General features: G+C 41.2%; 1 protein-coding gene across 5 annotated transcripts in view; it reads left to right on the top strand.

Annotated features, from left to right (window-relative positions):
* Positions 1-26,320, top strand: part of LOC117521500 (dipeptidyl aminopeptidase-like protein 6) — a 334,231-nt gene that overhangs the window by 299,626 nt on the left and 8,285 nt on the right. For all 5 annotated transcript variants that reach the window (XM_034182811.1, XM_034182814.1, XM_034182810.1 and 2 more), the window contains exons 9-16: positions 18,115-18,269; positions 18,348-18,445; positions 23,619-23,745; positions 23,881-23,919; positions 24,074-24,181; positions 25,650-25,741; positions 25,824-25,871; positions 25,946-26,058. In XM_034182811.1, coding sequence (XP_034038702.1) covers positions 18,115-18,269; positions 18,348-18,445; positions 23,619-23,745; positions 23,881-23,919; positions 24,074-24,181; positions 25,650-25,741; positions 25,824-25,871; positions 25,946-26,058 — 780 coding nt within the window. The remainder of the gene's footprint in view (positions 1-18,114; positions 18,270-18,347; positions 18,446-23,618; positions 23,746-23,880; positions 23,920-24,073; positions 24,182-25,649; positions 25,742-25,823; positions 25,872-25,945; positions 26,059-26,320) is intronic.

The following is a 26,320-nucleotide window of genomic DNA, read 5'->3' as shown; positions in this document are numbered from 1 at the left end:
ATATAATGATGTCCATTTTTTTCATTGGATATCATAAATTAAAATGTCTCAGAGTTAGAGGGTGCCCAGACGTTTGCATTCTACTGTAAATTAATCTGAAGTCTGACAAGATTTCACCATTTAAATATGAGTGCAGCGTTATTTGTGGGACATCTTCCTGTCATCCTGAAGCGCGGCGCTTGTTTATTTCCATTTCAAAGACCAGAGCGACAGGCTTGCGTTTCGCCATTCCTTCTCGCCAACAACCCCCCCCCCCCCCCCCCCCCCAGCTTGTCTTTGTATTCAGACACTTTTAATTAATTTATGTCCACACCGCTGCAATCTCACTCAGCAGATGTTCAAAAGTCGGCACGCTCCTAATTTAATAGGAGACGTTTTTGTGATTACGCCACATATGAAACCGACATTCCAATTACGTACCACTCTAAACGCGGCTGTGTTCATAAACGCACCGCCACATCTGAGTCTTGTCGCTGTGCATTTCTTTGTCTGAGGCGTTATTATTCATGTGCGAGTTATTCCGAGGATGAGTTGGGATAATAATTGCAATCTAACGCATAATGCAAAATGCCAATTATTGGGAAATAAAGTGAATTCTGTTACATAAATTGCATCAGGGTCTACTGTCATAGGTTGTTTTTGTCCCCCCCCCCCCCCCCCCATGAATCCTTGTTGTAGATGCACCAATGTGCCATGAAAGCAGTAATCCATTTTCAATGCTGGGGAGAGATTTGCCTTTGTGTCTTTTCTTTTTGTGTTGTTTGGAATTAAAGCTGTGTACCAGCCACACAAAACTGGAGAAAAGATCCCTGAAAGAGGAATTGTGGAATTTAACAATAGGAATGTATTAGATATGACATTTTGGTACTTGATCCGTGGAAGAGGTATGTGCATTAATAAGTAGCTGTTATAGGCTGGATATTAAGCCGTTCTTTAAGCATCTAATGTGCTCACAACATTTAGGTCCTGATTTACTAAAGCCCCATCTAGACGGAAACAGAACTTTCCCTGTAAGATCTTTTCCTTTGTCATTTTCAAAAAGTATTCCGTAAACACGTCACTGTTTCAGTGAATGTCTGTGTACACACTAAACGGCTGAAAATTCTCTAGTGTACAACCCCAATTCCAATGTTGGGACGTTGTGTAAAATGTAAATAAAAACAGAATACAATGATTTCCAAATCCTCTTCAACCTATATTCAGTTGAATACACCATGAAGACAAGATATTTAATGTTCAAATTGATAGATTTTTTTTGTTTGTTTTTGTGCAAATATTTGCTCATTTTGAAATGGATGCCTGCAACACATTTCAAAAAAGTTGGGACAGTGGCAACAAAAGACTGGGAAAGTTGATGAATGCTCAAAGAACCCCTGTTTGGAACATTCCACAGGTGAACATGTTAAGTGGAAACAGCTGAGGGTATAAAAGGAGCATCCCCAAAAGTCTCAGCCATTCACAAGCAAAGGTGGGGCGAGATCACTACTTTGTGAACAACTGCATGAAAAAATAGTCCAGCAGTTTAAGAACAATGTTTCCCAACGTTCAATCGCAAGGAATTTAGGGATTCCATCATCTACAGTCCATAATATAATCAGAAGTTTCAGAGAATCTCGAGAACTTTCTACACTTATGCGGCAAGGCTGAAAACCAACATTGAATGCCCGTGACCTTTGATCCCTCAGGCGGCACTGCATTAAAAACCAACATCATTGTGTAAAGGATCTTACTGCGTGGGCTCAGGAACACTTCAGAAAACCATTGTCAGTTAACACAGTTCGTTGCTACATCTACAAGTGTAGCTTGTAGTATGAAGCACCTTGGGGCAACTGTTTGTTGTGATTTTGCACTATAAAAATGAAATTGATTTGATTTTGATTTGATCTACAAGTGCAAGTTAAAACTCTACCATGCAAAGCGAAAGCAATACATGAACAACATCCAGAAACACTGCCGCCTTCTCTGGGCCTGAGCTCATTTGAAATGGATTGTGGTCTGATGAGTCCACATTTCAAATTGTTTTTGGAAATCATGAACGTCATGTCCTCCGGACAAAAGAGGAAAAAGACCATCTAGATTGTTACCAGCTCAAAGTTCAAAAGCCAGCATCTGTGATGGTATGGGGGTGTGTTAGTGCCCATGGCATGGGCAGCTTATACATCTGTGATGGCACCATCAATGCTGAAAGGTACATCCAGGTTTTGGAGCAACACATGCTGCCATCCAAGCAAGACAATGCCAAGTGAAAATGTGTGGCACATTATGAAGCACAAAATATGTGGATGGAGACCCCGGACTGTTGTACAACTGAAGTCGTACATCAAGCAAGAATTGGAAAGAATTGCGCCTACAAAGCTTCAACAATTAGTGTCCTCAGTTCCCAAATGCTCATTGAGTGTTATCAGAAGGAAAGGTGATGTAACACAGTAGTAAACATACCACTGTCCCAGCTTTTTTGAAACGTGTTGCAGGCATCCATTTCAAAATGAGCAAAAATTTGCACAAAAACAATAAAGTTTATCAGTTTGAACATTAAATATCTTGTCTTTGTGGTGTATTCAAGTGATTATAGGTTGAAGAGGATTTGCAAATCATTGTATTCTGTTTTTGTTTACATTTTACACAACGTCCCAATTTCAATGGAATTGGGGTTGTACGAGGTCTGTAAGAAAAGAATCCGACCTTTTTATTTTTTGCAAAAACTATATGGATTTGAATCGTGTGCTTGCATCAGCCAAGCTTGAACCTTCGTGCGCATGCATGATTTTTTTCACACCTGTCGGTTGCGTCATTCGCCTGTGAGCACGCCTTGTGGGAGGAGTGGTCCAGCCTCCAAGGCGGATTTTCATTGTCAGGAAATTGGCTGAGCGACTGCCGCTTTACTGCATCAAAATTTTTTCAGAAACTGTGAGAGACAGCCAGTTGGAAACCATTTGGAAAATTCAGATGGCTTTCGGTGAAGATCTTATGGGGCTCACACAGATTAAGGAGCATTACAACCGGATTAAAGACGGCCCACAGCGGCGGAGGGCGTGCTGCACTCTGAGCGGCCATCGACAGGCTGAAATGACCAGATCATTTCCAAACTGAATGCTGTGTTGATCCGGGACGTCGTCTGACTACTACAGAAATGGCAGAAGAGGTGGACATACCACTTTTTCGGCACATTCCACTGTTACAGGAGTTTTTGTCATGGAAATACGTGCAGAGGAATTTGCACGTCGGGACGGAGCTGCATGGTGCAGAACAAAAAGCAATGCCGTGATGAAGCCTCACAGGACATGTTGTGGCATGTCCAGCTCGTCCACAATTTCTCGGATAGTCACACGACTGAAAAGCCACCGAAAAAGAAAAAGCCACCCACGCGCGCGCACACACACGCAACCGGGTCGGCGCTTGTATGCACGTGTACGACCAAAAAAAGTCTGTATACATCCTCAGTGCGGCAACAAATAATTCACATCAGAAATTAGTCCAGCTTTCATTCTGAATTCCTGCCAACAGCCTCCAGACAGCACATTGGATTTGTTTTGTGTGTGCGTGCGCGCGTGTGGTGTGTGTGGGGGGGGGCATGTGCGAACACGTGAGTGTGTGTGATGCGATGGTAACAAACGTATGGAACCAAACTGCACTCTGAATGCAATGCAACACAAATGGGATGAATTAATCCGTCATGTGACATACAAAGCACCAATCAAATGACAAGGATCTACTCAGCCGTTATATAAATTTTAACATGATTGGAGCATTTTTACATTTTGACCTCTGCGTAATTCTTCATTGACCCCTACCTGGCTCCCACCCTGGGATGGTTATCATACATTTTTGTGTAGGCCATAGTACAGGTACACTGAGGCTGGATTCTAAGTGTCGTTTTGTCACCTTAAGTGGTACAAATTAGGTCAAAATTGATGACTGGCTCAGAGGCTAATATGCACACGTTTCAGGTGCAGTATCCAAGACACTCGACAGAGAAAGACGTGACGTCTCCTAGTGGTGATGGTGCAGATTGCATTATGCTGTTACCATTCACGGTATTATTAAGGACATAATAAAATCATTGGCATTTATTTATTTATTTGTAGGATTACGTCAAAACTATTGCATTTTGACGAAATTTTAACCACAGATACATATTAGGCCATGGAAGACTCCGTTAATTTTTGGAGGTGATCCGGATCCAAATTCTGGATCACGATTTCACTTTCTAGGCTTTTAAGGATTATGTCAAAACTACTTCACGGATTCTGTCGGCAGTAATGACACTCGGTTACGCCAATCGGAGGTCACTAAAATTAACATTAAATCGGTGTGTAACTTTGCAAAAACAATGTCGGACTCTGTAGTTTTCTCTGGGCCCCTCCCCAATCAGACCGGGAGTGACATGTTTAGCCGCATGTTCTCCTTGAATTGCTGGCTGTCTGAGTGGTGTCCAAAAAATGAGGTGGGCTTCATTGATAATTGGCAAAGCTTCTGGGGAAAACCTGGTCTTGTTAGGAGAGACGGCATCCATCCCACATTAGATGGAGCAGCTCTCATTTCTAGAAATCTGGCCAATTTTCTTGGATCCTCCAAACTGTGACTGTCCAGCGTTGGGACCAGGAGGCAGAGTTGTAGTCTTACACACCTCTCTGCAGCTTCTCTCCCCCTGCCATCCCCTCATTACCCCATCCCCGTAGAGACGGTGCCTGCTCCCAGACTATCAATAACCAGCAAAAATCTATTTAAGCATAAAAATTCAAAAAGAAAAAATAATATAGCACCTTCAACTGCACCACAGACTAAAACAGTTAAATGTGGTCTATTAAACATTAGGTCTCTCTCTTCTAAGTCCCTGTTGGTAAATGATATAATAATTGATCAACGTATTGATTTATTCTGCCTAACAGAAACCTGGTTACAGCAGGATGAATATGTTAATTTAAATGAGTCAACACCCCCGAGTCACACTAACTGTCAGAATGCTCGTAGCACGGGCCATGGCGGAGGATTAGCAGCAATCTTCCATTTCAGTTTATTAATTAATCAAAAACCTAGACAGAGCTTTAATTCATTTGAAAGCTTGTCTCTTAGTCTTGTCCATCCAAATTGGAAGTCCCAAAAACCAGTTTTATTTGTTATTATCTATCGTCCACCTGGTCGTTACTGTGAGTTTCTCTGTGAATTTTCAGACCTTTTGTCTGACTTAGTGCTTAGCTCAGATAAGATAATTATAGTGGGCGATTTTAATATCCACACAGATGCTGAGAATGACAGCCTCAACACTGCATTTAATCTATTATTAGACTCTATCGGCTTTGCTCAAAAAGTAAATGAGTCCACCCACCACTTTAATCATATCTTAGATCTTGTTCTGACTTATGGTATGGAAATAGAAGACTTAACAGTATTCCCTGAAAACTCCCTTCTGTCTGATCATTTTTTAATAACATTTACATTTACCCTGATGGACTACCCTGCAGTGGGGAATAAGTTTCATTACACTAGAAGTCTTTCAGAAAGCGCTGTAACTAGGTTTAAGGATATGATTCCTTCGTTATGTTCTCTAACACAGAGCAGAGTAGCTACCTAAACTCTGTAAGGGAGTTAGAGTATCTCGTCAATAGTTTTACATCCTCTTTGAAGACAACTTTGGATGCTGTAGCTCCTCTGAAAAAGAGAGCTTTAAATCAGAAGTGTCTGACTCCGTGGTATAACTCACAAACTCGTAGCTTAAAGCAGATAACCCCTAAGTTGGAGAGGAAATGGCGTCTCACTAATTTAGAAGATCTTCACTTAGCCTGGAAAAAGAGTTTGTTGCTCTATAAAAAAGCCCTCCGTAAAGCTAGGACATCTTTCTACTCATCACTAATTGAAGAAAATAAGAATAACCTCAGGTTTCTTTTCAGCACTGTAGCTAGGCTGACAAAGAGTCAGAGCTCTATTGAGCTGAGTATTCCATTAACTTTAACTAGTAATGACTTCATGACTTTCTTTGCTAACAAAATTTTGACTATTAGAGAAAAAATTACTCATAACCATCCCAAAGATGTATCGTTATCTTTGGCTGCTTTCAGTGATGCCGGTATTTGGTTAGACTCTTTCTCTCCGGTTGTTCTGTCTGAGTTATTTTCATTGGTTGCTTCGTCCAAACCATCGGCATGTTTATTGGACCCCATTCCTGCCAGGCTGCTCAAGGAAGTCCTACCATTATTTAATGCTTCAATCTTAAATATGATCAATCTATCTTTGTTAGTTGGTTATGTACCACAGGCCTTTAAGGTGGCAGTAATTAAACCATTACTTAAAAAGCCATCACTTGACCCAGCTATCTTAGCTAATTATAGGCCAATTTCCAACCTTCCTTTTCTCTCAAAGATTCTTGAGAGGGTAGTTGTAAAACAGTTAACTGATCACCTGCAGAGGAATGGTCTATTTGAAGAGTTTCAGTCAGGTTTTAGAATTCATCATAGTACAGAAACAGCATTAGTGAAGGTTACAAATGATCTTCTTATGGCTTCGGACAGTGGACTTATCTCTGTGCTTGTTCTGTTGGACCTCAGTGCTGCTTTTGATACTGTTGACCATAAAATTTTATTACAGAGATTAGAGCATGTCATAGGTATTAAAGGCACTGCGCTGCGGTGGTTTGAATCATATTTGTCTAATAGATTACAGTTTGTTCATGTAAATGGGGAATCTTCTTCACAGACTAAAGTTAATTATGGAGTTCCACAAGGTTCTGTGCTAGGACCAATTTTATTCACTTTATACATGCTTCCCTTAGGCAGTATTATTAGACGGTATTGCTTAAATTTTCATTGTTACGCAGATGATACCCAGCTTTATCTATCCATGAAGCCAGAGGATACACACCAATTAGCTAAACTGCAGGATTGTCTTACAGACATAAAGACATGGATGACCTCTAATTTCCTGCTTTTAAACTCAGATAAAACTGAAGTTATTGTACTTGGCCCCACAAATCTTAGAAGCATGGTGTCTAACCAGATCGTTACTCTGGATGGCATTTCCCTGATCTCTAGTAATACTGTGAGAAATCTTGGAGTCATTTTTGATCAGGATATGTCATTCAAAGCGCATATCAAACAAATATGTAGGACTGCCTTTTTGCATTTACGCAATATCTCTAAAATCAGAAAGGTCTTGTCTCAGAGTGATGCTGAAAAACTAATTCATGCATTTATTTCCTCTAGGCTGGACTATTGTAATTCATTATTATCAGGTTGTCCTAAAAGTTCCCTAAAAAGCGTTCAGTTGGTTCAGAATGCTGCAGCTAGAGTATTGACGGGGACTAGCAGGAGAGAGCATATCTCACCCGTGTTGGCCTCTCTTCATTGGCTTCCTGTTAATTCTAGAATAGAATTTAAAATTCTTCTTCTTACTTATAAGGTTTTGAATAATCAGGTCCCATTTTATCTTAGGGACCTCGTAGTACCATATTACCCCATTAGAGCGCTTCGTTCTCAGACTGCGGGCTTACTTGTAGTTCCTAGGGTTTGTAAGAGTAGAATGGGAGGCAGAGCCTTCAGCTTTCAGGCTCCTCTCCTGTGGAACCAGCTCCCAATTCAGATCAGGGAGACAGATACCCTCTCTACTTTTAAGATTAGGCTTAAAACTTTCCTTTTCGCTAAGGCTTATAGTTAGGGCTGGATCGGGTGACCCTGGACCATCCCTTGGTTATGCTGCTTTAGACGTAGATTGTGGGGGGGTTCCCATGATGCACTGTTTCTTTCTCTTTTTGCTCCGTATGCATCACTCTGCATTTAATCATTAGTGATCGATCTCTGCCCCCCTTCACGGCATGTCTTTTTCCTGTTTTTTTCCCTCAGCCCCAACCAGTCTCAGCAGAAGACTGCCCCTCCCTGAGCCTAGTTCTGCTGGAGGTTTCTTCCTGTTAAAAGGGAGTTTTTCCTTCCCACTGTTGCCAAGTGCTTGCTCATAGGGGGTCGTTTTGACCGTTGGGGTTTTTCATAATTATTGTATGGCCTTGCCTTACAATATGGAGCGCCTTGGGGCAACTGTTTGTTGTGATTTGGCGCTATATAAGAAAAAAGTTGATTGATTGATTGATTCTCACCAAATTTGCACAACAGATAAATATTAGGTCATGGAAAACTCCACTGAATTTTGGAGGTGATCTGGACTACATTTGGGATCAGAAAGATTCTGGAACACCATGCAAAATCATGATCCGGATGCGAAATTAAGATGAAATTGTAAATTTTAGCACAATTTAAATCACATGTGGCTATTGAAAAAAAGGAAGACCCTGTTAGTGTTGGATGTTGGGAGTGATACGAATCAGTGTGCAGCAGAAACATACGACATCACAATGTAAAACCAAGATCAGGAAGAGACTATTTTGTTTCAGCTTGTGAATTAAATATCAGATTGCAACATCTTGATCAGTTGGACCATTCTGGACAAATATGCAATTATTGCATTGTGTTGTGGAATCTGGATCCAGGTAAAGTTGGGTCATGATGTGAATCACATATCTTTTATTTTGAGTCCTTGTCAAGTGCTGGTGGACATCAGAAATCTCCGTTTGCTCTTGTTTCCTGTCATGTTTTTGCATCTTTGGCGAACTGGATTTGGGCTACTGTATCAACATGGCGGTGCAACATAGTGGCCTCTGTGGTGGGGGCGAGAACACTCCCATGTAGATATGAAGGGTTCATTATAAACTTATGAAACCATCAATTCATTGTTGCAGATGATTATATGCTAATGAACAGATCGTTGGTTATGAATGTTATACTATATTCCCTTTGTACTTGTAAGTGCCTTAAATTCCTACAAACTGTAGTTTTAACACTGGACATTTAACACTGAGATAGTTGTTGTGTGGTCACAGCAGATACTGTACTAATATTGTTTTAAGATGATTGTGATCTTTATTTGCTTGCTGACAATGTCCATATGATGACCCATTAGCACTCTTAAAAAAACCACTAACAGTCTTTTTGGAAATTACTTTAATTTTTATAAAGGCATCATTCCATGTGTGAAATCATAATCATCTCATTAAAGGAGTATTATGCTCATATTTAATTAAATACATTTTAATGCAATTTTCCCACGTTTTTCTGCTGAACTATTATAACAAAAGGAATATGTGAGCCCTAAGGGGGCTTTGACTAAAATGTTAATTATCATCCTGTGGGTTTGAACAATGCATGGCCAAAAAAAAACAAACAAAAAAAAACAATCAGACTCTGTTTTTGGTTTTGGAGGTGCATCTGAGCTGACAGCCCCGAGTGTCACTCAGCGCAGAAACTATGTCACAGTGACCTCACAGTGCAGTGCCACCACACACACACACACACACACACACACACACACAGTCCACAAAATCACAACTAAAGTAACACAAAATCACGTTACAGCTCTGTGCCACACGTCAAGCTTTTCCCGTGGTGTGGATCACAGATACAGCATGTCTTCAGATCTGTACTTTACATATTCCTCCAGTAGTATAATATTAATACCTCTATGGGCTTCAGCACGCTGGCTTAGTGGTCCAAGCAGAGGGTCACCCCTTTGAGTCTGGTCTGCTTGAGGTTTCTCCCTCTATATCATCAGAGAAGAGTTTTTCTTGCTTGCTCCAGGAGTTGGTAAAGTTAGACCTTAACTGTGTGAAGCGCCTTGAGGCAGCGTTGTTGTGATTTGGCGCTATATAAAATACATAAATAGAAATTGAATTAAATTGAATGGAATTAGCAGTTAGCACTGTTGCCTCACAGCAAGAAGTTGATGGGATCGAGTCCCACCTGTGGTCTTTCTGTGTGGAGTTTGCATGTTCTCCTCCTGTTTGTGTGGGTTTGTGCTCCAGCTTCCTCCCACATCCAAAGACACGCAGGTTAGGTGAATTGGAAACTTTACATTGTCCATACCTGTGTGTGTGTGTTTGTCTATATGTGGCCCTGTGACTAACGTCCTGTCCAGGATGTGCAACACCTCATGCCCTGTGACAGCTGGGATAGGCTCCAGCCCCTCTCCTGTGGCCCTTAACTGGAATAAGCGGGTGTAGAAAATGGATGGATGGACCCTGTGGGCCCTATCTTGATGATCTGTGGTGCATTTGGGGCATCTAACTTCACTTTGCAAAGGGATTGTATTTAGTCGCTTAATTAGTCAACGGTATGTTTGGGGCATAACATGAAATGAAAGGCATCAAAGGGCTGATGCATATGGTGCACACTCTACACACCGAACTATAAATGTACAAGTAAATATACATACGTCTGTAATTGTGTTTTTGACTATGTATGGCTTGATCATATAACTTCGGTATAACATCATTGTGGAGTCATTCATACCAATCAGTCACAAGCATTTTTCTGATCAATATATGCTTTCAATCAGCAAACTAACCTTCTTGGCAATATATTAAAAAGGTTATTTTTTTCACAGTCATGTTTTCCTTGATGTTTTACCAAACAACTCCAAAATCCAGTCACCTCTAGATATCTATCCAAGTAGTATTCCCGCCACATTTGATCCATCTAACGTTCTTGATTGCTGAGATATACAACAAAAAAGAAAGAAGTGTTTTTTTTTACCATGTTTTCTTTGGTCTTGTCATCTGACCTTTGACCAAAATGATTCAAAAATTTAGTCATATCTAGATATCTATCAAAGTAATATTCCCACCAAGTTGGAAGAAAAATCTGTCCAGTTGTTTTTGAGTAATCTTGTCCACAAACACACACACACACACACACACACACACACACCAGTGTAAACAATATCCTGCTTATTCGCACTGCAGTTTCGAAGGTAGTGGAAGAAATATTAGCTGTAAACAAATAGGTTAATAACATTCAGGGGGCCTGAATCTTGACCAAGTCGACGGACGCGCCTTGGGGCAACTGTTTGTTGTGATTTGGCGCTATATAAAAAAATTGATTGATTGATTGATCCAGAAAATCAAATCGAACATTTCACACCTGTCACAAAATCTTAGATTCTGTGGAGGCATAATGTTAAATTCAGGCAGAAATGGTTTTGAACCAGGGTTACTATGTGATCATCCTAAACGCTTTCCTAATAAAGCTTTTTTTTTTTAAAAGAGGCTGGGGTACTTTATTCCTAATACTCCTCTCGTAAATCCTCCCCTAATAAAAATCATGTGCTGAGATTTCTGAACAGATTGCAGACTGGTTGCTCCAGTTACATATTGCCACAGTGCTGATAATAGATGAAAAGCTTAAATTTGTGCTGGGTTTTTTTTGGTGGGTGTGGGGGTGGTGTTACTGATGTTTTCTGGATGAGGACTTGAAAACTGTGTTGACCCACAAGATATTAGTCAAACCGAGAGAGAAAATTCATTCAAATGTTGAAAACTCAGTATATATATATATATATATATATATATATATATATATATATATATATATATATATATATATATATATATATATATCCATAGAACTCAGCCACATGGGGTGTGCAGCCAGTACATTCTGAGTGCCGGTCCCAAGCCCGGATAAATGAGGAGGGTTGCATCAGGAAGGGCATCCGGCGTAAAACAAGCCAACCCAACTATGCAGACTCAGAATCGAATTCCCATACCGGATTGGTCGCGGCCCGGGTTAACAATGTCCGCCACCGGTGCTATTGCCCAACAGGGTGCCGGTGGAAATTGAGCTACTGCTGGGCAAAGACGACGAAGAAGAGGAGGAAAACATTGCCACGAACAGCGGGAGAAGAAGAAAACTAGAAGGGTGGAAATGAGAGTGGGGACTTTGAATGTTGGTAGTATGACTGGTAAAGGGAGAGAGGTGGCTGATATGATGGAGAGGAGAAAGGTAGACATATTGTGTGTGCAAGAGACCAAGTGGAAGGGAAGTAAGAGCAGGAGCATCGGCGGTAGGTACAAGTTGTTCTACCATGGTGAGGACAGGAAGAGAAATTGTGTTGGGGTCATTTTAAAGGAAGAGTATGTTAAAAGTGTGTTGGAGGTTAAGCGAGTGTCTGACAGGGTGATGAGTGTGAAGTTGGAAATTGAACTGGTGTTGATGAATATCATCAGTGCATATGCCCCACAGGTAGGTTGTGAGATGAAGGAGAAAGAAGATTTCTGGAGTGTGTTAGATGAGGAGGTGGAGAGTGTGCCCAAGCATGAAAGAGTGGTGATAGGAGCAGACTTCAGTGGGCATGTTGGTGAAGGGAACAGAGGTGATGAGGAAGTAATGGGTAGATATGGTATCAAGGATAGGAATGGGGAAGGACAGATGGTAGTTGATTTTGCAAAAAGGATGGAAATGGCTGTGGTGAATATCTACTTTAAGAAAAGGGAGGAGCACAGGGTAACATATAAGAGTGGAAGAAGGTGCACACAGGTGGACTATATTCTTTATAGGAGATGCAAGCTAAAAGAAATCAGAGACTGTAAGGTGGTGGCAGGAGAGAGTGTCGTTAGACAGCATAGGATGGTTGTTTGTAGGATGACTTTAGAGGTAAAGAAAAAGAAGAGAGTGAGAGCTCAACAAAGGATCAGATGGTGGAAGCTGAAGGAGGAAGACTGCTGTGTGAAATTTAGCGAGCAGGTGAGAGAAGCACTGGTTGGAGGGGAAGCAATTTTGGACAACTGGAAAAGTACTGCAGATGTGGTGAGGGAGACAGCTAGGGCAGTACTGGGTATGACATCTGGACAGTGGAAGGAAGACAAGGAAACTTGGTGGTGGAATGCAGAGGTCCAGGAAAGCATAAGGAGAAAGAGGTTGACGAAAAAAGTTTGAGATAGTCAGAGAGATGACAAAAGTAGACAGGAGTACAAGGAGATGTGGCATAAGGTGAAAAGAGAAGTGGCAAAAGCGAAGGAAAAGGCATATTGTGAGCTGTACAAGAAGTTGAATAGTAAGGAAGGAGAAAAGGACTTGTACCGATTGGCCAGACAAAGGGACAGAGCTGGAAAGGATGTGCAGCAGGTTAGGGTGGTAAAAGATGCACATGGTAATGTGCTGACAAGTGAGGAGTGTGTGCTGAGAAGGTTGGAGGGAATATTTTGAAGAGCTGATGAATAAAGAAAATGAGTGAGAGAAAAGGCTGGATGATGTGGTGAGAGTAAATCAGGAAGTACAAGAGATTAGCAAGGAAGGAGTCAGAGCTCTATTGAGCTGAGTATTCCATTATCTTTAACTAGTAATGAGTTCATGACTTTCTTTGCTAACAAAATTTTAACTATTAGAGAAAAAATTACTCATAACCATCCCAAAGACGTATCGTTATCTTTGGCTGCTTTCAGTGATGCCGGTATTTGGTTAGACTCTTTCTCTCCGATTGTTCTGTCTGAGTTATTTTCATTAGTTACTTCATCCAAACCATCAACATGTTTATTAGACCCCATTCCTACCAGGCTGCTCAAGGAAGCCCTACCATTATTTAATGCTTCGATCTTAAATATGATCAATCTATCTTTGTTAGTTGGCTATGTACCACAGGCTTTTAAGGTGGCAGTAATTAAACCATTACTTAAAAAGCCATCACTTGACCCAGCTATCTTAGCTAATTATAGGCCAATCTCCAACCTTCCTTTTCTCTCAAAAATTCTTGAAAGGGTAGTTGTAAAACAGCTAACTGATCATCTGCAGAGGAATGGTCTATTTGAAGAGTTTCAGTCAGGTTTTAGAATTCATCATAGTACAGAAACAGCATTAGTGAAGGTTACAAATGATCTTCTTATGGCCTCGGACAGTGGACTCATCTCTGTGCTTGTTCTGTTAGACCTCAGTGCTGCTTTTGATACTGTTGACCATAAAATTTTATTACAGAGATTAGAGCATGCCATAGGTATTAAAGGCACTGCGCTGCGGTGGTTTGAATCATATTTGTCTAATAGATTACAATTTGTTCATGTAAATGGGGAATCTTCTTCACAGACTAAAGTTAATTATGGAGTTCCACAAGGTTCTGTGCTAGGACCAATTTTATTCACTTTATATATGCTTCCCTTAGGCAGTATTATTAGACGGTATTGCTTAAATTTTCATTGTTACGCAGATGATACCCAGCTTTATCTATCCATGAAGCCAGAGGACACACACCAATTAGCTAAACTGCAGGATTGTCTTACAGACATAAAGACATGGATGACCTCTAATTTCCTGCTTTTAAACTCAGATAAAACTGAAGTTATTGTTCTTGGCCCCACAAATCTTAGAAACATGGTGTCTAACCAGATCCTTACTCTGGATGGCATTACCCTGACCTCTAGTAATACTGTGAGAAATCTTGGAGTCATTTTTGATCAGGATATGTCATTCAAAGCGCATATTAAACAAATATGTAGGACTGCTTTTTTGCATTTACGCAATATCTCTAAAATCAGAAAGGTCTTGTCTCAGAGTGATGCTGAAAAACTAATTCATGCATTTATTTCCTCTAGGCTGGACTATTGTAATTCATTATTATCAGGTTGTCCTAAAAGTTCCCTAAAAAGCCTTCAGTTAATTCAAAATGCTGCAGCTAGAGTGCTGACGGGGACTAGAAGGAGAGAGCATATCTCACCCATATTGGCCTCTCTTCATTGGCTTCCTGTTAATTCTAGAATAGAATTTAAAATTCTTCTTCTTACTTATAAGGTTTTGAATAATCAGGTCCCATCTTATCTTAGGGACCTCGTAGTACCATATCACCCCAATAGAGCGCTTCGCTCTCAGACTGCAGGCTTACTTGTAGTTCCTAGGGTTTGTAAGAGTAGAATGGGAGGCAGAGCCTTCAGCTTTCAGGCTCCTCTCCTGTGGAACCAGCTCCCAATTCAGATCAGGGAGACAGACACCCTCTCTACTTTTAAGATTAGGCTTAAAACTTTCCTTTTTGCTAAAGCTTATAGTTAGGGCTGGATCAGGTGACCCTGAACCATCCCTTAGTTATGCTGCTATAGACGTAGACTGCTGGGGGGTTCCCATGATGCACTGTTTCTTTCTCTTTTTGCTCTGTATGCACCACTCTGCATTTAATCATTAGTGATCGATCTCTGCTCCCCTCCACAGCATGTCTTTTTCCTGGTTCTCTCCCTCAGCCCCAACCAGTCCCAGCAGAAGACTGCCCCTCCCTGAGCCTGGTTCTGCTGGAGGTTTCTTCCTGTTAAAAGGGAGTTTTTCCTTCCCACTGTAGCCAAGTGCTTGCTCACAGGGGGTCGTTTTGACCGTTGGGGTTTTACATCATTATTGTATGGCCTTGCCTTACAATATAAAGCGCCTTGGGGCAACTGTTTGTTGTGATTTGGCGCTATATAAAAAAAAAATTGATTGATTGATTGAAGTGAGGGCTGCTATGAAGAGGATGAAGAGTGGAAAGGCAGTTGGTCCAGATGACATTCCAGTGGAGGCATGGAAATGTCTAGGAGAGATGGCAGTAGAGTTTCTAACCAGATTGTTTAATAAAATCTTGGAAAGTGATAGGATGCCTGAGGAGTGGAGACGAAGTGTGCTGGTTCCTATTTTCAAGAACAAGGGTGATGTGCAGAGCTGTAGTAACTACAGAGGCATAAAGCTGATCAGCCACAGCATGAAGTTATGGGAAAGAGTAGTTGAAGCTAGGCTTAGAAAACAGGTGAAGATCTGTGAGCAGCAATATGGTTTCATGCCGAGAAAGAGCACTACAGATGCAATGTTTGCTCTGAGAATACTGTTGGAGAAGTACAGAGAAGGACAGAAAGAGTTACATTGTGTGTTTGTGGACTTAGAAAAGCTTATGATAGGGTGCCAAGATAACAGTTGTGGTATTGTATGAGGAAGTCTGGAGTGGCAGAGAAGTATGTTAGGGTAGTGCAGGACATGTACAAGAGTAGTGTGACAGCGGTGAGATGCGCAGTCGGAATGACACTCATTCAAGGTGGAGGTGGGATTACACCAAGGATCAGCTCTGAGCCCTTTCTTGTTTGCAGTGGTGATGGACAGGTTGACGGATGAGATCAGACAGGAGTGCCCATGGACTATGATGTTTGCAGATGACATTGTGATCTGTAGTGAGAGTAGAGAGCAAGTTGAGTCTAGTCTGGAGAAGTGGAAATATGCTTTGGAGAGAAGGGGAATGAAAGTCAGTAGAAGCAAGACTGAGTACATGTGTGTGAATGAGAGGGAGCCCAGTGGAATAGTGCAGTTACAAGGAGTAGAAGTGGTGAAAGTAGATGAGTTTAAATTTTTGGGGTCAACTGTTCAAAGTAATGGAGAGTGTGGTAGAGAGGTGAAGAAGAGAGTGCAGGCAGGGTGGAGTGGGTGGAGAAAGGTGGCAGGAGTGATTTGTGACCGAAGAATATCAGCAAGAGTGAAGGGGAAAGTTTACAAAACAGTAGTGAGACCAGCTATGTTGTATGGTTTAGAGACAGTGGCACTAACAAAAAGACAGGAGGCGGAGCTGGAGGTGGCAGAGCTGAAGATGTTGAGATTCTCTTTGGGAGTGACAAGATTAGGAATGAACATATCAGAGGGACAGCTCAGGTGGGACGGTTTGGAGACAAAGTCAGAGAGGTGAGATTGAGATGGTTTGGACATGTGCAGAGGAGGGACCCAGGGTATATAGGGAGAAGGATGCTGAGGATGGATCCACCAGGCAGGAGAAGAGGGAGACCAAAGAGGAGGTTCATGGATGTGCTGAGAGAGGACATGCAGGTGGTTGGTGTGACAGAGGAAGATACAGAGGACAGGGTGAGATGGAAACGATTGATCTGCTGTGGCGACCCCTAACGGGAACAGCTGAAAGACAAAGAAGATGATATATATGTCCATAGAGCTCTTCTGCCCCCTATTGGAGTAGTGTTGCTTATCAAGCAAATGTCTGTTTTCTCTAAACAGACTTGAGAAAACCTTTCTTTTCTTTTTTCTGGTTTGTTTGTTTTTTTAAATGGTCTTTTATTGTGTCCTGCTCCAATCCCTGTCCACAACATTTTTTCACAATACACATTTGTGATTCTCTGATTTTGTGCATTTCAACAGTCAGAATCTAACTTCTACCCTTCAGAAAGTGTTAGTTAAACCTAGTTAAACCCAGTCAAGCCTTTCATTTGAAACTTCCATTTATCTTATATGCCCACATCAGATTTTTTTCAAAATGTCCAAAGATCACAATGCAGTGTGCAATGTGCTTTTATTTTGAAATGTAACTCAAACTTGCTTTTTTAAATTTGCAATGTGCTAAGGCAATAAATAGATTGATGCTAAGGCTTATTGACCACCTTTAAGAAACTGTAATTTTATAAAAAATAAAAAGCAACCAACCTAATTAAAATCTAGTTGACTTTATTTTTATGTAGCAATAATAATAAGATTATGGATCACGATAGTTTTGCACTCTTCCTTTTGTGTGTTTGTTAGACCAGGCCAAATATGTCTATTAATTTTTGAAATGTGCCAATATCTGTAGTTCTTGACTCTAATTTTGCAGCCTTACTAGAAAACCAAAGAATACTTGAGAGTATATTTAAAATTGGGTAAAAAAAAAAAAAAAATTTTGTGTTGTTATTTGCAGTAATAATAATAATAATAATAATGGGCAGCGTGGTGGTCATGTTGTTGTTGTCAGACCAGAAGGCTTCTGGTTCAAGACCACACCGGCCCATTCTCCATGTAATGTGGAGATGCATCCGGCTGAAAGAACTTGCTAATAATACATATGTTTTGCATGCCAGATACAATAATAAATTTAAAACGTGTTTCTAAAAACTCTCACGGACCAGATTTGGCCCTTGGACCAGTGCTTGAAGAGCCTTGCATACACACAAAATAACAGCTCCTGATCTACCTGCACTTACCTGTGAATAACAGCTGAGTGTGTTCTTGTTTTGTCTGTGACACGCTGCAATCATCTAAAATGACACCTGAGAGGACATTTCTTACTATCACATTAGTTCAGATCATTTGATATGAGGATTTTCACTTTTAAAATTTTATACAGGAAGATGCTTCACATTTGTCTGACTAAAAGCACAGACTGGATTGTGTGTATTTGGAAAAGTCTTTACGTATTTGTCTCAAACACACGTTTTATGTGACGCTCTGCTTTGCACTGAGCTGCTGGTGTAACGTCTGCAGGATGCACACCTTTGGGATCAGATTAAACTCATAACCTCGTGTTATTCCTGTGTGCCCTTGTTTGTTCCTGCAGAGGAGATCTTGCAGACCCACATTACCCACTGGTGGTCTCCAGACGGGCTGTGGCTCGCCTACGCCACTATAAACGACACTCTGGTGCCGAAGATGGAGGTGCCCTTCTTCACCAACTCGCCGTACCCAAGCAGTTTGGAGTATCACTACCCGAAGGCGAGTGTGCAGCCGCACTCACTCCTGTTGTTTTTATTGGCAGAGGACTGAGGTGAGGTCTCCTGTCACCTCCTGCAGGCTGGGGAGGAGAACCCTGCAGTTCACCTGTCAGTGGTGAGTCTCAACGGCCCGCTGCACACTGTGGTGATGAAGAAACCTGATGACCCCCGAATAGGGTGAGTGACAGGCGGCAGGGATGGAACAGGCCTGGAAAGAACCTTCTTCCTGGAGTCAGCAGTGCTTTAAATTACAATATTAAAATTATCTCTTTTTTTATTATTCCTGTTGTAAACATTTTTGATGCTCTGTTGTTGGGTTACACCTTCTTCATAAAAAAAAAAAAAAAAAATTTATATATATATAGACTCTTGCTTGCCTCTACTAGTGGTTGGCTCTCACTGCGGTATTGTATCACTTCCTGTTCCGGAGCACAGCGGTGTTTTGCTGTATCTGTTAGCTGTTTAATCTGCGCAGTTAGATTGATGTAGTTAATTAGATAACGATTTGTTTCACAGTGTAATCTTCACGTGCCTTAACTAAAGCACTCCCTCTGCTGAATCACCTCTAAATTATTTACGCATTATTCACTTTGTGTGTTTTTAGGAATCCGCTAGCTTAGCGCAGCTACTAGCTCTTAGCCGGTTTAGCATGGCGGCTTCTCCTGTGTCTCCTACACTTTTCTGCTCTGGGTGTGAAATGTTTAGTTATTCCTCGGCCTCCTTTAGCAGTAATGGTACTTGTAATAAGTGTAGCTTATTCGTAGCTTTGGAGGCCAGGCTGGGTGAATTGGAGACTCGGCTCCGCACCGTGGAAAATTCTACAGCTAGCCAGGCCCCTGTAGTCGGTGCGGACCAAGGTAGCTTAGCCGCCGTTAGTTCTCTTCCAGCAGATCCCGAGCAGCCGGGAAAGCAGGCCGACTGGGTGACTGTGAGGAGGAAGCGTAGCCCTAAACAGAAGCCCCGTGTACACCACGAACCCGTTCACATTTCTAACCGTTTTTCCCCACTCGGCGACACACCCGCCGAGGATTAAACTCTGGTTATTGGCGACTCTGTTTTGAGAAATGTGAAGTTAGCGACACCAGCAACCATAGTCACTTGTCTTCCGGGGGCCAGAGCAGGCGACATTGAAGGAAATTTGAAACTGCTGGCTAAGGCTAAGCGTAAATTTGGTAAGATTGTAATTCACGTCGGCAGTAATGACACCCGGTTACGCCAATCGGAGGTCACTAAAATTAACATTGAATCGGTGTGTAACTTTGCAAAAACAATGTCGGACTCTGTAGTTTTCTCTGGGCCCCTCCCCAATCGGACCGGGAGTGACATGTTTAGCCGCATGTTCTCCTTGAATTGCTGGCTGTCTGAGTGGTGTCCAAAAATGAGGTGGGCTTCATAGATGATTGGCAAAGCTTCTGGGGAAAACCTGGTCTTGTTAGGAGAGACGGCATCATCCCACTTTGGATGGAGCAGCTCTCATTTCTAGAAATCTGGCCAATTTTCTTAAATCCTCCTAACCGTGACTATCCAGGGTTGGGACCAGGAAGCAGAATTGTAGTCTTACACACCTCTCTGCAGCTTCTCTCCCCCTGCCATCCCCTCATTACCCCATCCCCGTAGAGACGGTGCCTGCTCCCAGACCACCAATAACCAGTAAAAATCTATTTAAGCATAAAAATTCAAAAAGAAAAAATAATATAGCACCTTCAACTGCACCACAGACTGAAACAGTTAAATGTGGTCTATTAAACATTAGGTCTCTCTCTTCTAAGTCCCTGTTAGTAAATGATATAATAATTGATCAACATATTGATTTATTCTGCCTTACAGAAACCTGGTTATAGCAGGATGAATATGTTAGTTTAAATGAGTCAACACCCCCGAGTCACACTAACTGCCAGAATGCTCGTAGCACTGGCCGAGGCGGAGGATTAGCAGCAATCTTCCATTCCAGCTTATTAATTAATCAAAAACCCAGACAGAGCTTTAATTCATTTGAAAGCTTGACTCTTAGTCTTGTCCATCCAAATTGGAAGTCCCAAAAAACAGTTTTATTTGTTATTATCTATCATCCACCTGGTCATTACTGTGAGTTTCTCTGTGAATTTTCAGACCTTTTGTCTGACTTAGTGCTTAGCTCAGATAAGATAATTATAGTGGGCGATTTTAACATCCACACAGATGCTGAGAATGACAGCCTCAACACTGCATTTAATCTATTATTAGACTCAATTGGCTTTGCTCAAAATGTAAATGAGTCCACCCACCACTTTAATCATATCTTAGATCTTGTTCTGACTTATGGTATGGAAATTGAAGACTTAACAGTATTCCCTGAAAACTCCCTTCTGTCTGATCATTTCTTAATAACATTTACATTTACTCTGATGGACTACCCAGCAGTGGGGAATAAGTTTCATTACACTAGAAGTCTTTCAGAAAGCGCTGTAACTAGGTTTAAGGATATGATTCCTTCTTTATGTTCTCTATACCAACACAGTGCAGAGTAGCTACCTAAACTCTAAGTGAGATAGAGTATCCCGTCAATAGTTTTACATCCTCATTGAAGACAACTTTGGATGCTGTAGCTCCTCTGAAAAAGAGAGCTTTAAATCAGAAGTGCCTGACTCCGTGGTATAACTCACAAGCTCGCAGCTTAAAGCAGATAACCCGTAAGTTGGAGAGGAAATGGCGTCTCACTAATTTAGATCTTCACTTAGCCTGGAAAAAGAGTCTGTTGCTCTATAAAAAAGCCCTCCGTAAAGCTAGGACATCTTACTACTCATCACTAATTGAAGAAAATAAGAACAACCCCAGGTTTCTTTTCAGCACTGTAGCCAGGCTGACAAAGAGTCAGAGCTCTATTGAGCCGAGTATTCCTTTAACTTTAACTAGTAATGACTTCATGACTTTCTTTGATAATAAAATTTTAACTATTAGAGAAAAAATTACTCATAACCATCCCAAAGACGTATCGTTATCTTTGGCTGCTTTCAGTGATGCCGGTATTTGGTTAGACTCTTTCTCTCAGATTGTTCTGAGTAATTTTCATTAGTTACTTCCTCCAAACCATCAACATGTCTATTAGACCCCATTCCTACCAGGCTGCTCAAGGAAGCCCTACCATTAATTAATGCTTCAATCTTAAATATGATCAATCTATCTTTATTAGTTGGCTATGTACCACAGGCTTTTAAGGTGGCAGTAATTAAACCATTACTTAAAAAGCCATCACTTGACCCAGCTATCTTAGCTAATTATAGGCCAATCTCCAACCTTCCTTTTCTCTCAAAAAGTCTTGAAAGTGTAGTTGTAAAACAGCTAACTGATCATCTGCAGAGGAATGGTCTATTTGAAGAGTTTCAGTCAGGTTTTAGAATTCATCTTAGAAACATGGTGTCTAACCAGATCCTTACTCTGGATGGCATTACCCTGACCTCTAGTAATACTGTGAGAAATCTTGGAGTCATTTTTGATCAGGATATGTCATTCAATGCGCATATTAAACAAATATGTAGGACTGCTTTTTTGCATTTGCGCAATATCTCTAAAATTAGAAAGGTCTTGTCTCAGAGTGATGCTGAAAAACTAATTCATGCATTTATTTCCTCTAGGCTGGACTATTGTAATTCATTATTATCAGGTTGTCCTAAAAGTTCCCTGAAAAGCCTTCAGTTAATTCAAAATGCTGCACCTAGAGTGCTAACAGGGACTAGAAGGAGAGAGCATATCTCAGCCATATTGGCCTCTCTTCATTGGCTTCCTGTTAATTCTAGAATAGAATTTAAAATTCTTCTTCTTACTTATAAGGTTTTGAATAATCAGGTCCCATCTTATCTTAGGAACCTCATAGTACCATATCACCCCAATAGAGCACTTCGCTCTCAGACTGCAGGCTTACTTGTAGTTCCTAGGGTTTGTAAGAGTAGAATGGGAGGCAGAGCCTTCAGCTTTCAGGCTCCTCTCCTGTGGAACCAGCTCCCAATTCAGATCAGGGAGACAGACACCCTCTCTACTTTTAAGATAAGGCTTAAAACTTTCCTTTTTGCTAAAGCTTATAGTTAGGGCTGGATCAGGTGACCCTGAACCATCCCTTAGTTATGCTGCTATAGACTTAGACTGCTGGGGGGTTCCCATGATGCACTGAGTGTTTCTTTCGCTTTTTGCTCTGTATGCACCACTCTGCATTTAATCATTACTGATTGTTCTCTGCCCCCCTCCACAGCATGTCTTTTTCCTGGTTCTCTCCCTCAGCCCCAACCAGTCCCAGCAGAAGACTGCCCCTCCCTGAGCCTGGTTCTGCTGGAGGTTTCTTCCTGTTAAAAGGGAGTTTTTCCTTCCCACTGTTGCCAAGTGCTTGCTCACAGGGGGTCGTTTCGACCATTGGGGTTTTTCCGTAATTATTGTATGGCCTTGCCTTACAATATAAGGCGCCTTGGGGCAACTGTTTGTTGTGATTTGGTGCTATATAAATAAAATTGATTTGATTTGATATAGTTTTTGAGAAAAAGGGACCCCCACCAGTGCAAGCAAACATATAGGTACTAATGTAGTTTTGTATACTCGTTGCCTACTTTTTAGTTTTGTGAAAGTACAGGGTGAACACAAAAACACTCCTTGGTTTCAAATATTAATAATATCAAAAGTCACATGAATAATGTTACAATTTTGAAGAAGAATCTGCAAAAGAGAAAAAAACTTGAGTTTCTGCAACTGTAGATGCCAAAATTGTAAAATTATTCATGTGACTTTTGATATTATAAATATTTGAAACCAAGGAGTGTTTTTGTGTTCACCCTGTACACTGTACCCGAGGGATTTTAAAGACTTTCTAGCAGTGTTGTAACTTTGAAAAGTTATTTTAGTTACTTTTTTGCTTGCTTTATACAGTTACTTTATGCAGTTAATTAATTAGCAGCTTTATGCAGTTACCTTATTAGAAGCTGCTAAAAACTTGCAACTAATACGTAATGTAACTAATAAGGTAACTAATAGTCTAACTTGGTTACTCTTAAGATTGAGCAATCAACAAAATAACTAATCAGCAAAGTAACTAATAGTTACTTTTCTGAGTACTAAATCTTAAAAATAACCAAGTTAGATTATGAGTTACTTTATTAATTACATTCAGCAACTCACAGCTCTGACTCCGCACACGCTCACCATCTAGTGGTGGAACAGGGGAACTGCAACTAGCAAGTGATTCTGCCGTGGAGAGTTAAAAGAAAAAAAAGGAAGCAGGAGAAGGTGTGGACACTTGAAAATCACACAGGGATTTATCGTTAAATTGCCTTGCTTTTTCTTTTTCTATTTTTAGTGTGTTAGTCATTAATGATTTGTTGTTGTTTTCCAGGAGGGAATATTACATCACCATGGTGAAATGGGCCACCAGCACCAAACTGGCCGTTAACTGGCTGAACCGAGCCCAGAACAACTCCATCCTGACGCTGTGCGAAGCCACAACTGGAGTCTGCATCAAGGTGAGGCATAAAACACGCATGCACGCGTGCACACACACACACCTGGATGTTGTCGTTCTGCTCGTGCTGCACTTTCTCTTCTGTGAACATGTGATGAAGGAGGCCTGTGGATGAAGCACACTTTGTGATTTTCAGAAACATGAGGATGAGAGTGAGAGCTGGCTGCACCGGCAGGTGAGCGCTGAACGTCCCGCTGCCTTTTTCCTCCTTCTTCTTGTTTTCAAAGCACACTGTTTGCTTGAAAGCGTAAATAACAGGACTTGGAAAAATCACCGCAGGCAGGATTTAGGCTGCATGAAAAGCACTTTTTGTTTTCCTCGCTATGCAGAATGAAGCCCCACTGTTTTCCCAAGACGGACACAAGTTCTTCTTCACCAGAGCGATCCCTCAGGGAGGGAGAGGAAAGTTTTTCCACATTTCCATGTCTACCTCCATGGTAAGTGGTGCCACAGCTTCTCTCAGGCATCTCAGGAGGTTTGGCGCACAATACCAGAACACTAAAGTCCTATACAAAGGAGTCCTATAGGGTTTCTATAACCATCATGAACTGTCCAGTAAATTATACATAGAAAATTGACAGGTATGGGGCATACAGACTTCACATCACTGATGAAAAAGGCCCAAATTACCACCTAGGAATTAATGAAATAATGTTGTTAAGGTCCAACTGACATAGCAATGTGACATCCTCAGCTCCATCTTCATGATGTCAAAGAAAAAATAATTGGCATTAAAAAGCGATTCAGAATTTGGTCCCCAGGACAAAATTCTAGCATTATTATTATCATTTTCTTTTTGCATGTCTACATATATTGATCCCCATTTGCTGAAGGCCCAAAGGGGGATTATGTGGGGGCGATTTCCATCCATCCATCCATCCGTCCCAAAAAGGGTACACTTAAAAAAATGACTCATTGGATGAACTCAATTCAATTATGTGCAGGATTTCCATCTAATAAATATATGTAGTCCCCAACTTAGTTGGGGACTACATGTATTTATTAGATGGAGATGCAGTCCAATGAGTCAGTTTTTTGAGTGTTTAACCATTTTGAAATCAACTCCTCTCACACTTTTAGGAGGAGTTTCATGAAACTTGGTACAAGTCTTTGTTATAGGTTGGTAATACTCATATTTTCATATTGTTCCAGTGAGGCTCTTTTTGCCAGAGTTCTGGCCGTTGGACACTGCCAGTTTCAGGAGTCGGTGCCTGCATTCTGAAATCAACTCCTCTCACATTTTAGTCGGTATTTCATGTAACTGGGTACACATCCTTGTTATAGGTTGAGAATACACATATTGTAATACTGTACAAGATTTATATGTTTTGGCAAAGTTATGGCCCTTGATTAACAAACCTAGATACTGCCAGTTTCAGGAGTTGGTGCCTGCATTCTGAAATCAACTCTTCTGAAGTCTTTAGGAGGAACTTCGGGAAACTTGATGCAATTCCTTTGAAATATTATCAGAATGTAGCATGTACTTGTACCAAAGCAGCATTTGCCACCGGGGGATATTGCGCTCTCAGAGCACTCTTGTTCTTATTTGCTCCTGTAATCTTTCAGTATACTTCAAGAATTCATCCCCCCCAAAGTTGGCTGAAAATGTTTTGGAATGTTGATGTGGGAATAGTTCTGAATAAGCAAGTAAATTACTTTTATTTATTGATATTTAGCCATTTTAACTTGCACATGTACCACTGGTGCCATCTGTGCCACCAGAGGAGTGCCGCCCTGATTTATTTTCTGTGCAGTACGCTGTATCCACTCTGACTGTAGTTTTTCTGAAGTGCTTGTTCCTGTTGTTTGCTTTTGTCTCCACACTCAAACAGTGTGTGTGTGTGTGTGTATGTGTGTGTGCACGCGCACAAAAGTGCCGCATAAATAATGTGTGTTTGTTTTCAGCCGAACACGAGCACAGACATACTTCAGTCGCTCACCTCTGGAGACTGGGATGTTACCAGAATCTTGGCCTACAACCAGAAATGGAACCTCATGTGAGACACCTTGATATTTTTATTTATTTATTTGTTGTTTTTCTTGAGTGTTTTGTACTGATAACACTTTGATGACTTCCAGATACTTTCTGAGCACAGAGGACGACCCAAAACGTCGACACCTGTACAGGTAGGACTGTGTGTTTTCTGTGCTTTTTTAATGTGTGCGGCGAGTCACACTCTAACATCAGCGTGCATCTGCAGTGCCGACACCATTCCCCCATTCAACCGCTGCTGCCTTTCTTGCGAATTTAAGTGCGGCTATGTGGACGTTTCATTCAGCCACCACATGAAGTACTTCCTCCTCCACTGTAAAGGTGAGCACCTTCGAAACCAAAGCTCGCAAACTCTCCTCAAGATGTCGCAAAAAATGCTAACATTTTCTGTGAAAACAACATTTTAATATATGTTTGTTTTATTCTGTCAATGTCACCCTCTGTAAGGATTCCTTATAGTGAATCATGCTACATTCTCCCACACATGGCACCACAGAACAAGTAGTTTATTGAGAGTTATGACCGATGTTTCCCCTCCCATAGGCTTGGCGAGGCGGCCGTCCGGGTGCCTGCTGTTCACTCG

Source organism: Thalassophryne amazonica, chromosome 12 (genome assembly GCF_902500255.1).
Source record: "Thalassophryne amazonica chromosome 12, fThaAma1.1, whole genome shotgun sequence".
In the NCBI taxonomy this organism is placed as follows: Eukaryota; Metazoa; Chordata; class Actinopteri; order Batrachoidiformes; family Batrachoididae; genus Thalassophryne; species Thalassophryne amazonica.
This window is presented reverse-complemented; position numbering and strand designations above follow the sequence as displayed.